The sequence below is a fragment of the Prionailurus bengalensis genome, chromosome B1 (genome assembly GCF_016509475.1).
Source record: "Prionailurus bengalensis isolate Pbe53 chromosome B1, Fcat_Pben_1.1_paternal_pri, whole genome shotgun sequence".
Lineage (NCBI taxonomy): Eukaryota > Metazoa > Chordata > Mammalia > Carnivora > Felidae > Prionailurus > Prionailurus bengalensis.
This window is the reverse complement of record NC_057344.1, coordinates 132,588,917-132,606,935: the sequence shown is the minus strand read 5'-3', so window position 1 is coordinate 132,606,935 and position 18,019 is coordinate 132,588,917. Positions and strand designations below refer to the sequence as shown.

At 37.7% G+C, this 18,019-nt stretch overlaps 1 protein-coding gene across 1 annotated transcript in view; it reads right to left on the bottom strand.

Annotated features, from left to right (window-relative positions):
- Nucleotides 1-18,019, bottom strand: part of FAM13A (family with sequence similarity 13 member A) — a 341,975-nt gene that overhangs the window by 205,107 nt on the left and 118,849 nt on the right. The window contains 1 exon segment of the mRNA XM_043572193.1: nt 6,024-6,177. Coding sequence (XP_043428128.1) covers nt 6,024-6,177 — 154 coding nt within the window.

The following is an 18,019-nucleotide window of genomic DNA, read 5'->3' as shown; positions in this document are numbered from 1 at the left end:
TAGAGTCAATCTACTGAATTCAAGGAATTTTCAATGCCAGGCATTAAGCTCAATAGCTTGAAAACATGAGACCTGAAATGACATTGTTTCTACAATCACATCAAAGACTTCTTAGTATATCAAATGTATGGGAAGGAGTGGTGGGAAGGAAGTGTGAATAAGCAGGGTGGGCTCAAATCATGAAAATTCCTGTTTGTTTTGCTAAGACTTAGATTTTATACTATAGGGATGGGTAAAGAAAACCCACTGAAGAATTCTGATACGGGATTGACCATGTTTGTATTTGCATGATAAAAAAGTAGCTCAGGCAGAAGAGGGACGATGGGGTCACAGGACAGACTAGACTCAGGGAAAACAAGAAGACTGTTGTAAGTCTCCCAAGGATCACTCAGACTGCAAATCTGGCTGATTATTAAAATTGCCAACGAAGCCTTTTAGAATGCAGGTTTTGAGGCCCCAGTATGAGTTTCTGACTCTAGGTTTGGGTAGCCAGGTGATTGTGATAATGAGCCAAGTGTAGAATACCCTTGCCTGGATGAGAGGCTATGAGGAAGTAGTAGTGAGCAGGGAGATACTGAAGAATTAACAGGTTTTAGTGATTGCTGGACATCAACCTGGAGCAGTTGTGTGGGTGGACGAAACCATTCATTAAGACAAGTGGAGCATTAGATCTTCAAGGACAAGAAAAGATGATCAGACAATCCACGGGACATGCAAGTGACCACTAGGCCCTAGTGACCACTAGGCAGTTAGATATTTATGTATGGTTTGCCAAGCACAGCTGTGCATTAAAGACCGAAGGATGACCTTAGGAAATAATAATGTTTAATTCTGACTGAGAATGAAGAGTCCTCAAAGGAGACTGAAGAAAGGTCAGGGAAAGAAGAAGCAGACAAGAACCATTTAATATTCACTCAAATATTTAAAAGAGAAAATTTGATTTGGGGACAGTGTGACAGCTTGAACTTCCAAGTAAAGGCATCTTAATGGCATATTGTGAGCAAAAGAGTGGGAGACAGATCAATGACAGCAAAAGGTTTATTTACTTAAGGCAGGAATATATTATGATCAGGATTTTATAAATTTTAATTTTTTATTTTAGGGAGAGAGCACATGAGCAGGGGAGGGGGCAGAGAAAGAGAGAAAGAGAATCGTAAGTAGGCTCCATGCTCAGTGCAGAGCCTAACCGCACAACCCTGGGATCACAATGGGAGCTGAAATCAAGAGTCGGAAGCTCAATCAGTGGAGCCACCCACGTGCCCCTGATCAGGCTTGATTTTTAGCCACACAACTCTATCACTGGTAGGAAGGAGATGGGAGGGGAGTGAGCCTGGAAGCAGGATAACAGTTTGAAACTGGGTACCTGTGATAAGGTCCTATCTAAAGCAATTGTAATGGGTAGACAAGAGACACCCATTCCAAGAGACAGAAGATAGTATCTGAGTCCCTACGGGACTGGTAAAGACTAGAGGAGTTAAGGATAAAGTAAGGATTCTAGTCTGGCAGGCTGGGAAACTAGGGTTGGAGGGGATAGAACACAAAGTTTTGGGTGTGAGGCACCAGCATGGCATTTTCTAGATAGTGGGAAATACAGCTTTACTGCTGTTCTGACAGAACAGGCTTGAGTGATGGTTTCAAGGTCATCAGCAGTATGGTGCCTAGAGTAAAAGACAGTTATTCAGGAGAATATGTACTTAATGAGTGTAAATGAGTCACAGTGGTGATTGTCAGGAGGGTCAGAATGTAGTACTCAGAATCAGATAGAATACTGCAGATACTGCCAGACCTACACCAAGAGCAGTGAGACCTACATTCTTTGTTCTGCATACTATTGGTCCATTCAGTGAATGAATCTTTGGTATTTTGGAACAATTACATCACACGGATATTTTGTACTGTGCTGAAAAATTAACATCTGTGGATGATTTTCAAATTTAATGATTATTAATTTTGGTCTCCTCTGGGCTATATTTGTACAAATCATTTTACAAACCTAAGTACAGCACTTTCCAATTATAGCGATCGTATCAGGTATGATGCTTTTGGTGCAAGAAACAGAATGCTCTGCTAAAAGTAGTTTATATTTTAAGGACCTTTATTTCCCTCATGTAACTCAAAGTCCAGAGGTAGGCATGTTTGGGGCTGGTTCAGCACATCAGCAAGGATGAGGAATCTAGCCTCTTTCCTCCTTGGGCTGCTCACTTCAGTGGGCCAGTGATACATTCATCAAGGGCAAAGATGATGGCAACAGCTCCAAGCATCATACCTTCAGATGATAACATCTGAAAGCAGGATGAAAGAGATGGGCATCTTACTCAAAGGCCTGCTCTGCTACCTTCTGTTCTTTGTAATTAAAAATTAAAAAAATAATTTACATTAATTAAAATGGATAAACCTTAAGTGTACAGTTGAATGAGTTTTGACAAATGCTTACACCCATATAACGCACATCCCTAATGAGATACAGAAAATTTTCATCACCCCTGGAGAGTACCCTTGGGCATTTTCCTAGCCAATCACAACCACCAGGGCTACTATACCCAGAGGAAAACCACAGCTCTGGTCTCTCCATTCTTTTTTCTTTAGTTTATTTATTTTTGAGAGAGAGAAAGTACAATGAGGAAGAAGCAGAGAGAGAGGGGAAGAGAGAGAATATCAAGCAGGCTTTCACACTGTCAGCATAGAGCCTGATGAGGGGCTCTACTCATGAACCAGGAGATCATGACCTGAGCTGAAGTCAACCCTGACCTAAAGTCGGACCCTTACCCAACTGAGCTATCCAGGTGCTCCTTCAATCATTCTTTTTAATCAAGGATGACAATCTTTCCAAGAGGTCTTCTGCCTCCAACACACTTTGCCTTACATCTCCCTGGCCAGAACTGTCTCAATCTTCCTTTAAGTCATAACTAACTTAAATCTTAAAGCTAAAGAGGATGGTAGTAAAAACCGTTGTGACTCATTCACGGATCCCTTGGAACTGTGGGAGAGGCCCATGTGACCTCAGCACATTGCTGCAGGCCCAAATAAAATGCTCATTTGATTGAAGCAAGAAAGAAGAGGGAAATGGTACTACACACACACACACATACACACACACGCACACACATGTACACACATGCACGCACACACATGCACTCACACATCATTCTGTTAGTCTACATACCCAGCCATCCAATATCTGAACTATTTTTCCATCTTTATTTTACTTGCAAATGTGCTAAGTATGTACTCATTTAAGTCAATGATTAAAATACTGAAAATAACGCAAACAAATGTAGAGACCTGCCCTAAGTTAACACCAGTCCAAATTCAAAGTCCTTCATCCTGGTCCCATTGCAACCAAACTTACATTTGTCTTGGCCCCAAATCTCCCTAAAGCCACAAGGATATTGTGAACTTCATTCAATCTTTTATGACTCTGTTCCCCACAATGGGGTACACAGAGGTATGTCGGTGGATACATTTAGTACTTCTTCCCCTTAAAAGCCTATTTCTATACCTTAGTAGTTTCCGTGAGCCTAAGCTTATTCTCAGCTCACTTTATGTGTCTGTCATTCATGCATACTTATTACTTCTTTTGTGCTGGTCTCTTCTTCTACCTATCCTTCTAAAAGCTGAGCTCATGAGAATGACCAGAATAAGAACTTGTTTCTTTTAGTTACCTTCCAGTTTTCCAATTGTTTAGTACGTTAATGATTTCATCGTCAGCCTCCCATTTCCTTTCTAATCCAGTATTCTTTTGGTTTGTATCTAATATGTTCCTGATTTTACGAATTAAAAAAAAAACTGCTTTCTAAACAATGTCGAAGTTTAGATAACTGATTATAGCTAGCATGTTCTTTATTTTTATGGACCCTAAAATGGCACTGGCATATTCCATTAAAATAATTTCTGCAACTTACATTTCGTCCTTACTGGTTGTAACTAGATTCAGAACATCATATTCCCTTGTAGCATAAGCTACCATCTGAGATGAGACTATCAGCAAGATCAGTAAAGAATGCACCAACTATTTTGCTTTAGCAGAATGATGCTTCCATGGTATAGAAATGCAGTTTTCAAACATGATCTTTATCTGCCTGTAGGCCAGATCTGAAACTTGCATTAGGGGAGTAGCAGTCATATTCTTTATCTACCTAAGATACCTGTATTTGACTCCCACAGTACTACCAGTTTGTGTGTCTTGTTATCTTGTACTCTCATACTAAGTTCTCCACTAGACTTAAATCTAGTAGCTCAATGAGTTCTAGGCAGGGACTCCTTCTATATATTTAAACAGGTGTTGTTTTACTTACACAGCATATAACCTCTTCTTGGCATATTCCAGTGAATGAATATATATATATATATATATATATATATATATATATATATATATCAGCAAGTTTGTCTTGCCTAGGAGATCATATTTTTCTATTATATTTTAGGCTTATCTGATTATCTTACAAGCTCTAGTTAAAAAGTACAAGTGCTAAAAAGTGTTAATCAGAGATACAGCTGTAGCAAAGTCAATCACTTTTTAATACTTTAAAAAGAGACCTTTGCAAAGTACTCTAGGAAACAGAGGAAGAAATTCAGGATGTATTTTTTTTTCTATCTAAAAGAGAATTTATTTTAATTTTTTGGTAGCAAGACAGTGTATCTTCTTTCCGTATTTTCTCTGGTGAATCACGGGCATATTTTCTCAGCTACTGTGTTGCCTCCAACTTACATTATTATTGTATCTCATCATTTTATCTATGTATTATTCTTCCCTTCTTTCAAAGTTTAAAGTTCTCTTTATCAGTTTGGCAAGATTCCAGATAGAGGCATTCCTCTCAGATGTACTATAGTCCTTACAAGGAGTCTGGATAAGAAAACCTAGTTTTTGGTTTTCTTTTGCTTTTTTGGTAGAGTGCTACTTGATACTCATTACCTTTTATTTCTTCTTCAAAGTCATGTTCTCAACTGGAAGAAGGGATGAAAATACCTCTTCAATGACCAAAACAAGTGTCTTGGGTTTTATCAGTCATTGCCATGTAAATCAACAAGTATAATGCAGTCTGTAAAGGTGATAAGTCTCAGGAAATCTCCTAAGGGAACCTCCCATATCCATTCCATCATGATTTGCCTCAATATAAGTGAGAAAGAAATATGATCCCTCCCCTGGAGGATTTGGCTTGGTTTATTGTCGGACTTTCTTTAGAGACCTACTTACATTTCCCTAATGTGTAAAGGATAGGTTATAAATTATCGGCCAATGTATAAAAAGATGGAGATAGTATTGTTAAGGATTCCTTTACAGCTTATAAAAATACTTTCCTTTACTGATGATAGTTGCCAGGGGATACATATGTGGGACTTAAAATCTGAAGGTGAACTTGAAAGTGTGCCAGACACAAGGGAAATAAAAAGACAGTAACATTATCTTCAGGAATTTGCCATCTACTCAGTAAGCTAGCACTCCTAACACAGCTATAAGCACATATCTCTGCTGTAACACCAGGCTTCCATAAAAATCAACTAAAGCACTGGGCCTACATAAGTGATTTTGAGATGATTTTACAGCGGCAGGGAAACATGAATTCACAATTATTCTCCAATCTTAGAAGAATATAGATCAGTTAAATACTTGACACAGAGATTATATTTCATAAACAAAATTCAATAAACACAGGAATAATAATCTAAGTTACACCCATGACATTTTTATGACAAAGAATGATCTATATAAAATGTCTTCCAGGGGTGCCTGGGTGGCGCAGTCGGTTAAGCGTCCGACTTCAGCCAGGTCACGATCTCACGGTCCATGAGTTCGAGCCCTGCATCAGGCTCTGGGCTGATGGCTCAGAGCCTGGAGCCTGTTTCCGATTCTGTGTCTCCCTCTCTCTCAGCCCCTCCCCCGTTCATGCTCTGTCTCTCTCTGTCCCAAAAATAAATAAACGTTGAAAAAAAAAATTAAAAAAAAAATAAAAATAAAAAAATAAAATGTCTTCCATTCAAAATATAAACAATACTGAAGATTATATACCAAAGTTACTTACTTTTACTATGATAATCCTAGCCATGTTTTCACATCTCTGGTTATCATTTCCTGTATACTCTACTTCAAACAAGGTATCATAATTTTCCAGTAATTTAGCCATTATCTTGTTGCAGATGTCTTGTTCTTTCATGCCTTCAAGCCCAGGTGGCACACTAGAAATAAGGAGAAAAAATGAGAGGACTTACTTTGTAAAAACAAAAATGCCAGTATAGTTGACTCAGGCATATATTTTAAAATCTCCTGTATGATTGATCAGCCTTCTTAGAAGGACACATGGGATTTTCAACAAGCTCTATGGTGACATGTATGATGTTGATGGGACAACTGGCAAATTCCCAAGATCTGCATCAGTAGCTTGTGCTGGCTGAATAAGAAAAGTACATGTTGTTTAGGAAGAAGGTACAGGTTAACATAGGTGCCATAATACTTTGTATATATTAGAAATTGCTACACATAAGGTAAAATTTATATATAACAAATATATAATTTCACATATAACATTTATATAACACTTGTATATAATGATATAATATTTGTATAAGTATATAATTTATAAAATGATAAAGAAATATTATCAGAAAAAAAAATTTTATCATGACAGAAATTGCTGCAGAAATAATAGCAACACAAAAAGGTTGCTTAGATAATGCACAAAAGTACATAAAAATATGAATACTTCTGGAAAAAATACTGATACTATTGAAGCTGAGTGATGGGTATATGGAAAATGTGTTATACTACATACTATTCCCTCTTCTTTTGGGTATGTTTAAAAATTTCCATAATTAAAAAAATGTAAAAAAGATCTTCTGAATGCAGAAGACAGAATAAGGTAGCAAGACAAGGTACAGATTATGAATATCTCTTTAGTAACAGGGACAAATGACAGGGTTAGTAGTCAGAATCGATAAGAAAGTAAACTGAAAAAAAGAAAAGACAAATGACAGGAGTTGAAAAACTCATAGAAAAAAACAACCGGACATCAATAATCTTATGCAAAGATACTTAATCTCATTTAATAACCAGTGAAATGCATTTAAAAAGCAACACTGAGACATCAATACCCATTTATATTAGTTTTCAGTGGCTTATGTTACAAATTATCATACAATGTTGCTTAAAATGACAGAATTTATTCTTTCATAGTTCTGGAGGCCAGCAGACTGCAATCAGTATCATTGGGCAGAAAGTAAACTACCAGCAGTGACACACTAGCTGGTAGCATTCCTTGCCTGTGATTTCAATCTTCAATCAAGGTCAGCATCTTAAAATTCTCTCTGTTTCATCTTCACATGGCCTTCTCTGTGTGTTGAGAGTCCAGAAACAAACCCACACTTTTATGGTCAATTAATCTATGATAAAGGAGCCAAGAATATAAATGGGGAAAGGATATTTTCCTTTAATAAATGATATTGAGAAAACTGAACAGCCATATGCAAAACAATGAAACTTGACCACTACTTCATACCATGCACATCAACTTAAAATGGATTAAAGATCTGAATGTAAGACTTGAAACCATAAAACTCTTATAATTTATATTTTGTAAACTGTAAACATGTGCTGCTTTTCATTAAAAATGATGGATGATTCAGAGAGCAGAACCAAAACCAAAACCAAAACAAAACTAAAAAACAATAGGGTGAGGTTGAAAACCATGGAGAAATATTTCCAGGACTTGAAACCTAGTCAAGAGATTCCCAGCATTAGATTAGATCCTGATATTAGAACTACCATTGAGTCAAACAGAAAGTAAAAGAAAAAAAAAATTAAACTACATAAAAACAAATGAAAATAAAAACACAATTGTTCAAAAGCTTTGGGATACAGCAAAAGTGGTTCTAAGAGGGAAGTTTATAGAAATACAGGCCTACTTCAACAAGCAAAAAAAATCTCAAACAGCCTAACATACCCATACATGCTAGAAAAAGAACAAACAAAACCTAAAACCAGCATAAGGAAAAAAATAATAAAGATTACAGGAGAAATAAGTGATATAGAAACTAAAAAAAGAATAGATCAATAAAACCAGGAGTTGGTTCTTTGAAAAAAAAAACCATTAAAATTGATAAACCTCTAGCCAGACTTATCAAGAACAAAAGAGAAAGGACCCAAATAAATAAAAGCACAAATGAGAGAGGCTAAACAACCAACACTCCAGAAAGGCAAAGGATTATAAGAGAATATTATGAAAACCTATATGTCAACAAATCGGACAACCTAAAAGAAATGGGTAAATTCCTAGAAACATATAATCTCCCAAAAATGAAGAAGAAAAGAAAATTTGAACAGACCTATTATTACCAGAAAAGAAATTAAATCAGTAATCAAAAAACTCCCAACAAACAAAAGTCCAGGACCAGATGGCCTTACAGGCAAAATCTACCAAATATTTGTAGAGTTAATACCTATTCTTCTTAAACTATTACAAAGAATAGAAAAGGAAGGTAAACTTCCAAATTCATTCTATGAGGCCAGTATAACCCTGATACTCAGGCCAGACGAATATACCACACACACACAAAAAGAGTACAGGCCAATATCCCTCATGAACATAAAAGCAAAAATTCTCAACAAAATACTAGCAAAAAGAACCCAACAACAATTAAAAAAAATCATTCACCACAATATAGTAGGATTATTTCTGGGTTGCAAGGGTTATTCAATATTCTCAAATCTATCAATGTGATACATCACATCAATAAGAGGATAAGAACCATATGATCATTTCAGTAGATGCAACGTAAAAGCACTTGACAAAGTACAGTATTCATTCATGATTAAAAAAAAAAACCCAACAAAGTAGATTTAGAGGGAACATACCTCAAAATGATAAAGGCCATATATGAAAAACCCATGACACTTCTGAGTGGGGTATCAGCCTGGCTCAGTCAGTAGAGAGTATGACTCTTGATTTCAGGGTCTTAGGTTGAGAGAGAGAGAGAGAGAGAGAGAGACAGATAGACAGACTGACTTCTGAAAAACCCAGAGCAAATATCATCTTCAATGTGGAAAAAGTGAGAGCCTTTCCCCTAAGGTCAGGAACAAGATCAGGATGTCCAATTTCACTACTTTTATTTTACATAATACTAGAAGTCCTAGTCACAGCAGTCAGACAACAAAAAGAAATAAAAGGCATCCAAACTGGTAAAAAAGAAGTAAAACTTTCACTATTTGGAGATGACATGATACTATATAGAGAAAACCTGAAAGACTCCAGCTGAAAAACTGCTAGAACTGAAACACAAACTGTACATTCTCAGGATACAATATCAATGCACAGAAATCTGCCCCATTTCTATACACCACCTGTAATGAAGCAGCAGAAAGAGAAATTAGGAAAACAATCCCAATTACAATTGCACCCAAAATAATAAGATACCTAGGAATAAACCTAACCAGAAAGGTGAAAGAACTGTACTCCAGAAACTGATAAAACACTAATGAAAGAAATTGAAGATGACACCAAGAAATGGAAAGATGTTCCATGCTCATGGATTGGAAGAACAAATATTGTTAAAATGCCTATAATACCCAAAGCAATCTACTTTTTTAATACAATCTTTATCAAAATATCAATAGCATTTTTCACAGAACTACAACAAAGGATCCAAAAATTTGTATGGAACCACAAAAGACCCCAAATAGCCAAAGCAATCTTGAAAAAGAAAAGCAAAGCTGGAGGCATCACAATTCCAGATTTCAAGGTACATTGCAAGTTCTATTACAAAGCTACAGTAATCAAAATAGTATGGTACTAGCACAAAAAATACACACATAGATCAATGGACCAGAACAGAAAACCCAGAAATGAACCCATGACTAAATGGTTAATCTTCAACAAAGCAATAAAGAATATCCAATGGGAAAAAGATGGACTCTTCAACAAATGGTGTTGGGAGAACTGGATAAGAACATGCACAAGAAATGAAACTGGACCACTTTCTTAAATCATGCACCAAAAAATCCTCAAAGTGGATTGAAGACCTAAATGTGAGACCCGAAACCATAAAAATCCTAGAAGAGAGCACAGGGTTATTTCTCTGACACTGGCTAGAGGAATTTTTTTCTAGATAGGTCTCCCAAGACAAGGGAAACAAAAGCAAAAATAAACTATTGGGACTCATCAAATTAAAAGCTTTTGCACAGCAAAGGAAATAACTAAGAAAACTAAAAGGCAACCTATGGAATGGGATAAAATACTTGCAAATGACATATCATTTGGTAAGCAATTAGTATCCAAAATATTTAAAGAACTTATATAACTCAACACCCCAAAACCAAATATCCAGTTAAAAAATGGGCAGACGACATGAACACATATTTCTCCAAAAAAGACATACAGATGGCCAAAGACACATGGAAAGATGCTAATCATCCCTTTTCATCAAGGAAATGCAAATCAGAACTACAGTGAGATATCACTTCACACCTGTGAAAATGGCTAAAATCAAAAACACAAGAAACAACAAGTGTTGGTAAGGATGTGGAGAAAAAGGAACCCTCTTGCACTGTTAGTGGGAATGCAAACTGGTATAGTCACTCTGGAAAACAGTACAGAGGTTCCATGTAAAGTGAAAAATAGAAGTATCCACGATCCAGCAATCACAGACCATCAAAATATATGAAAAAAAATTAACGGAATATAAGGGAGAAATACACAGTTCTACAATAGTTCACTAGTTCAATACCCCAGTCACAACAATGGGTAGAAGAGACAGAAGATAAGAAACAGAGGACTTAAAAAACAAACCAGCTACATCTAGCAGATGTATACAGAATATTTTACCTGACAACAACCAGAATAATCACTTTTTGCAAGTGTATATAGGACATTTTCCTGGATATACCATATATTAGGCCATAAATTAAATCTCAATACATTTATTTTTTTCCATTTTTTATTTTTATTTATTTTTTCAATATATGAAGTTTATTGTCTAAATGGTTTCCATTCAACACCCAGTGCTCATCCCAAAAGGTGCCCTCCTCAATACCCATTACCCACCCTCCCCGCCCTCCCACCCCCCATCAACCCTCTGTTCTCACTTTTTAAGAGTCTCTTATGCTTTGGCTCTCTTCCACTCTAACCTCCTTTTTTTTTTCCTTCCCCTCCCCCATGGGTTCCTGTGAAGTTTCTCAGGATCCACATAAGAGTGAAACCATATGGTATCTGTCTTTCTCTGTATGGGTTATTTCACTTAGCATCACACTCTCCACTTCGATCCATGTTGCTACAAAGGGCCATATTTCATTCTTTCTCATTGCCACGTAGTACTCCATTGTGTATATAAACCACAATTTCTTTATCCATTCATCAGTTGATGGACATTTAGGCTCTTTCCATAATTTGGCTATTATTGAGAGTGCTACTATAAACATTGGTATACAAATGCCCCTATGCATCAGTACTCCTGTATCCCTTGGGTAAATTCCTAGCAGTGCTATTGCTGGGTCATAGGGTAGATCTATTTTTAATTTTTTGAGGAACCTCCACACTGTTTTCCAGAGTGGCTGCACCAATTTGCATTCCCACTAACAGTGCAAGAGGGTTCCCGTTTCTCCACATCCTCTCCAGCATCTATAGTCTCCTGATTTGTTCATTTCAGCCACTCTGACTGGCGTGAGGTGATATCTGAGTGTGGTTTTGATTTGTATTTCCCTGATGAGGAGCGACATTGAGCATCTTTTCATGTGCCTGTTGACCATCTGGATGTCTTATTTAGAGAAGTGTCTATTCATGTTTTCTGCCCATTTCTTCACTGGGTTATTTGTTTTTCAGGTGTGGAGTTTGGTGAGCTCTTTATAGATTTTGGATACTAGCCCTTTCTGATATGTCATTTGCAAATATCTTTTCCCATTCCGTTGGTTGCCTTTTAGTTTTGTTGGTTGTTTCCTTTGCTGTGCAGAAGCTTTTTATCTTCATAAGGTCCCAGTAGTTCATTTTTGCTTTTAATTCCCTTGCCTTTGGGGATGTGTCACGTAAGAAATGGCTATGGCTGAGGTCAGAGAGGTCTTTTCCTGCTTTCTCCTCTAGGGTTTTGATGGTTTCCTGTCTCACATTCAGGTCCTTTATCCATTTTGAGTTTATTTTTGTGAATGGTGTGAGAAAGTGGTCTAGTTTCAATCTTCTGCATGTTGCTGTCCAGTTCTCCCAGCACCATTTGTTAAAGATACTGTCTTTTTTCCATTGGATATTCTTTCCTGCTTTGTCAAAGATGAGTTGGCCATACTTTTGTGGGTCTCGTTCTGGGGTTTCTATTCTATTCCATTCGTCTATGTGTCTGTTTTTGTGCCAATACCATGCTGTCTTGATGATGACAGCTTTGTAGTAGAGGCTAAAGTCTGGGATTGTGATGCCTCCTGCTTTGGTCTTCTTCTTCAAAATTACTTTGGCTATTCGGGGCCTTTTGTGGTTCCATATAAATTTTAGGATTGCTTGTTCTAGTTTCGAGAAGAATGCTGGTGCAATTTTGATTGGGATTGCATTGAATGTGTAGATAGCTTTGGGTAGTATTGACATTTTGACAATATTTATTCTTCCAATCCATGAGCATGGAATGTTTTTCCATTTCTTTAAATCTTCTTCAATTTCCTTCATAAGCTTTCTATAGTTTTCAGCATACAGATCTTTTACATCTTTGGTGAGATTTATGCCTAGGTGTTTTATGCTTCTTGGTGCAATTATGAATGGGATCAGTTTCTTTATTTGTCTTTCTGTTGCTTCATTATTAGTGTATAAGAATGCAACTGATTTCTGTACATTGATTTTGTATCCTGCAACTTTGCTGAATTCCTGTATCAGTTCTAGCAGACTTTTGGTGGAGTCTGTCGGGTTTTCCATGTATAATATCATGTCATCTGCAAAAAGTGAAAGCTTAACTTCATCTTTGCCAATTTGGATGCCTTTGATTTCCTTTTGTTGTCTGATTGCTGATGCTAGAATTTCCAACACTATGTTAAACAAGAGCGGTGAGAGTGGACATCCCTGTCGTGTTTCCTGATCTCAGGGAAAAAGCTCTCAGTTTTTCCCCATTGAGGATGATGTTAGCTGTGGGCTTTTCATAAATGGCTTCTATGATCTTTAAGTATGTTCCTTCTATCCCGACTTTCTCGAGGGTTTTTATTAAGAAACGTTGCTGAATTTTGTCAAAGGCCTTTTCCGCATCAATTGACAGGATCATATGGTACTTTTCTTTTATTAATGTGATGTATCATGTTGATTGATTTGCGAATGTTGAACCAGCCCTGCATCCCAGGGATGAATCCCACTTGATCATGGTGAATAATTCTTTTTATATGCTGTTGAATTCAATTTGCTAGTATCTTATTGAGAATTTTTGCATCCATATTCATCAGGGATATTGGCCTGTAGTTCTCTTTTTTTTACTGGGTCTCTGTCTGGTTTAGGAATCAAAGTAATACTGGCTTCATGGAATGAGTCTGGAAGTTTTCCTTCCCTTTCTACTTTTTGGAATAGCTTGAGAAGGATAGGTATTATCTCTGCTTTAAACGTCTGGTAGAACTCCCCTGGGAAGCCATCTGGTCCTGGACTCTTATTTGTTGGGAGATTTTTGATGACCGATTCAATTTCTTCGCTGGTTATGGGTCTGTTCAAGCTTTCTATTTCCTCCTGATTGAGTTTGGAAGCGTGTGGGTGTTTAGGAATTTGTCCATTTCTTCCAGGTTGTCCAGTTTGTTGGCATATAATTTTTCATAGTATTCCCTGATAATTGCTTGTATTTCTGAGGGATTGGTGGTATTAATTCCATTTTCATTCATGATTTTATCTATTTGGGTCATCTCCCTTTTCTTTTTGAGAAGCCTGGCTAGAGGTTTGTCAATATTGTTTATTTTTTCAAAAAACCAACTCTTGGTTTTGTTGATCTGCTCTACAGTTTTTTTAGATTCTATACTGTTTATTTCTTCTCTGATATTTATTATTTCTCTTCTTCTGCTGGGTTTGGGGTGTCTTTGCTGTTCTGCTTCTATTTCCTTTAGGTGTGCTGTTAGATTTTGTATTTGGGATTTTTCTTGTTTCTTGAGATAGGCCTGGATTGCAATGTATTTTCCTCTCAGGACTGCCTTCGCTGCATCCCAAAGCGTTTGGATTGTTGTATTTTCATTTTCATATGTTTTCATATATTTTTTAATTTCTTCTCTAATTGCCTGGTTGACCCATTCATTGTTTAGTAGGGTGTTCTTTAACCTCCATGCTTTTGGAGGTTTTCCAGACTCTTTCCTGTGGTTGATTTCAAGCTTCATAGCATTGTGGTCTGAAAGTATGCATGGTATGATTTCAATTCTTGTATACTTATGAAGGGCTGTTTTGTGACCCAGTATGTGATCTATCTTGGAGAATGTTCCATGTGCACTCGAGAAGAAAGTATACTCCATTGCTTTGGGATGCAGAGTTCTAAGTATATCTGTCAAGTCTATCTGATCCAATTTATCATTCAGGGCCCTTGTTTCTTTATTGACCGTGTGTCTAGATGATCTATCCGTTTCTGTAAGTGGAGTCTTAAAGTCCCCTGCAATTACTTATCCACATTCTTATCCATAAGGTTCCTTATGTTTGTGAGTAATTGTTTTATATATTTGGGGGCTCCTGTATTTGGCGCATAGACATTTATAATTGTTAGCTCTTCCTGATGGATAGACCCTGCGATTATTATATAATGCCCTTCTTCATCTCTTGTTATAGCCTTTAATTTAAAGTCTAGTTTGTTTGATATAAGTATGTCTACTCCAGCTTTCTTTTGACTTCCAGTGGCATGATAAATAGTTCTCCATCCCCTCACTCTCAATCTGAAGGTATCCTCAGGTCTAAAATGAGTCTCTTGTAGACAGCAAATAGATGGGTCTTGTTTTTTTTAATCCATTCTGATACCCTATGTATTTTGGTTGGCACATTTAGTACATTTACATTGTTTTTATAGAAAGATATGGGTTTTGAGTCATTGTGATGTCCGTAGGTTTCATGCTTGTAGCGATGTCTCTGGTACTTTGTCTCACAGGATCCCCCTTAGGATCTCTTGTAGGGCTGGTTTAGTGGTGACAAATTCCTTCAGTTTTTGTTTGTTTGGGAAGACCTTTATCTCTCCTTCTATTCTAAATGACAGACTTGCTGGATAAAGGATTCTCAGCTGCATATTTTTTCTGTTCATCACATTGAAGATCTCCTGCCATTCCTTTCTGGCCTGCCAAGTTTCAGTAGAGAGATCGGTCACGAGTCTTATAGGTCTTCCTTTATATGTTAGAGCATGTTTATCTCTAGCTGCTTTCAGAATTTTCTCTTTATCCTTGTATTTTGCCAGTTTCACTATGATATGTCATGCAGAAGATCGATTCAAGTTACGTCTGAAGGGAGTTCTCCGTGCCTCTTGGATTTCAATGCCTTTTTCCTTCCCCAGTTCAGGGAAGTTCTCAGCTATGATTTCTTCAAGTACCCCTTCAGCACCTTTCCCTCTCTCTTCCTCCTATGGAATACCAATTATGCGTAGATTATTTCTCTTTAGTGCATCACTTAGTTCTCTAATTTTCCCCTCATACTCCTGGATTTATCTTTTTCTCAGCTTCTTCTTTTTCCATAATTTTATCTTCTAGTTCACCTATTCTCTCCTCTGCCTCTTCAGTCCAAGCTGTAGTTGTCTCCTTTTTATTTTGCAACTCGATAGCATTTTTTAGCTCCTCCTGGTTGTCCCTTAGTCCCTTGATCTCTGTAGCAATAGACTCTCTGCTGTCCTTTATACTGTTTTCAAGCCCAGCGATTAATTTTAAGACTATTATTCTAAATTCACTTTCTGTTATATTGTTTAAATCATTTTTGATCAGTTCATTAGCTGTTGTTATTTCCTGGACGTTTTTCTGAGGGCAATTCTTCCGCTTGGTCATTTTGGATAGTCCCTGGAGTGGTGCGGGACTGCGGGCACTTCCCCTGTGCTGTCTTGAATAACTTGCGTTGGTGGGCGGGGCCGCAGTCAGACTGGTGTGTGCCTTCTCTTCCCCTCTCCTAGGGGCGGGATTCACTGTGGGGTGGGGTGGCATGGCCCGTCTGGGCTACTTGCACACTGCCAGGCTTGTGGTGCTGGGGATCTGGCGTATTACCTCGGGTGGATAGGCAAGGTGCACAGGGGCGGGAGGGGCAGGCTCAGCTCGCTTTTCCTTGGGAGATCTGCTTCGGAAGGGGCCCTGCGGCACCAGGAAGGAGTCAGACCCGCCAGAGGGATGGATCCGCAGAAGCACAGTGCTGGGTGTTTGCGAGGTGCAAGCAAGTTCCCTGGCAGGAACTGGTTCCCTTTGGGATTTGGCTGGGGGATGGGCGAGGGCGATGGCGCTGGCGAGCGCTTTTGTTACCCGCCAAGCTGAGCTCTGTCGTCCGGGGCTCAACAACTCTCCCTCCTGTTGTCCTCCAGCCCTCCCATTCTCTGAGCAGAGCTGTTAGCTTATTACCTTCCAGATGTCAAGTCCCGCTTGCTGTGGGAACACACTCCATCCGGCCCCTCCACTTTTGCAAGCCAGACTCGGGGACTCTGCTTGGCCGGCGGGTTGCCCGTCTGCCCCGGCTCCCTCCTGCCAGTCGGTGGAGCGCGCACCGCCTCTCCGCCCTTCCTATCCTCTTCCGTGGGCCTCTCATCTGCGCTTGGCTCCGGAGACTCCATTCTGCTAGTCTTCTGGGGGTTTTCTGGGTTATTTAGGCAGGTGTAGGTGGAATCCAAGTGATCAGTAGGACATGCGGTGAGCCTGGCGTCCTTCTACGCCACCATCGTAGGGTAGAAATAAATCTCAATACATTTAAAAAGATAATCATTTTACAAAGTAACCTCTTGGACTACAATGAGGTAAAGTTAGAAATTAGTAACATAAAGAAAATTGGAAAATCATCAAAATTGTGGAATTAACACATGTTTAAGCAATTGATGGAACAAAAAATAAATTTCAAGGAAAATTAAAAATATTTAGAGATGAATGGAAATGAAAACACAACAAACCAAAACTTATGGGATGCACCAAATAAAAACCTAACTTTACAGCTTAAAGAACTAGGAAAATAAAAATAAATAAATACAAAGCTAGCAGAAATTGAAAAATTATAGATTACATTAGAGATAAATGAAATAGAGAAATAGAGAAGAATCAATGAAACCAAAAGTTGGGTCTTTGAAAATATGAACAAAATAGGCAAACCTTTAACTAGATGAATTTTTTAAAAAAGAGGAGGGGGTTCAAATTGTTAAAATCTGAAATGAAAGTGGGGACATTACTATGGATTCTATAGAAATAAAAAGAATTATAAGATTATACTATGATATTTGTACACCAATGAACTTGATAACCCAAATGAAACACAAATTCCTAGAAACACAAAACCTACCAACAATCATGAAGATATAGAAAATCTGAATAGACCTATGGCTAATAAGAAGATTGAATCAGTAATCAAAAATTTCCCAACAAGAAATGCCTTAGACCCGATAGCTTCATTGGTGAATTCTACCAAACATTTAAACTAATACCAATTTTTCTCAAACATTTCCAAAAAATTGAGGAGGAGAAAACATTTCTTATCTCATTCTGTGAGACCAGCACTACCTTATGTCAAAGCAAGACAGAGACACTACAAGAAAACTACAGACCAAAACTCCTTATGAACACTGATGCAAAAATTCTCAACAAGATATCATCATACATAATTTGGAAGCATATTCAAAGGGCTATATAGCATGACCACAGAGTATTTATTCATGGAATGCAAGGATGGTTCAACATACAAAAATCCATCAATATAATATGCCACATCAACAGAAAGAAGGAAAAAACCCGACATGGTCATCTTGATTGATGCAGAAAAAGCATTTGACAAAATTCAACACCCTTTCATCATCATCATCATCAAAAATAAATACTCAACAAACTAGGAAATATGGAAATCTATTTCAACACAACAAAAACCACATATGAAAAACCCTAACAGCAAACCTCACATTCAATGGT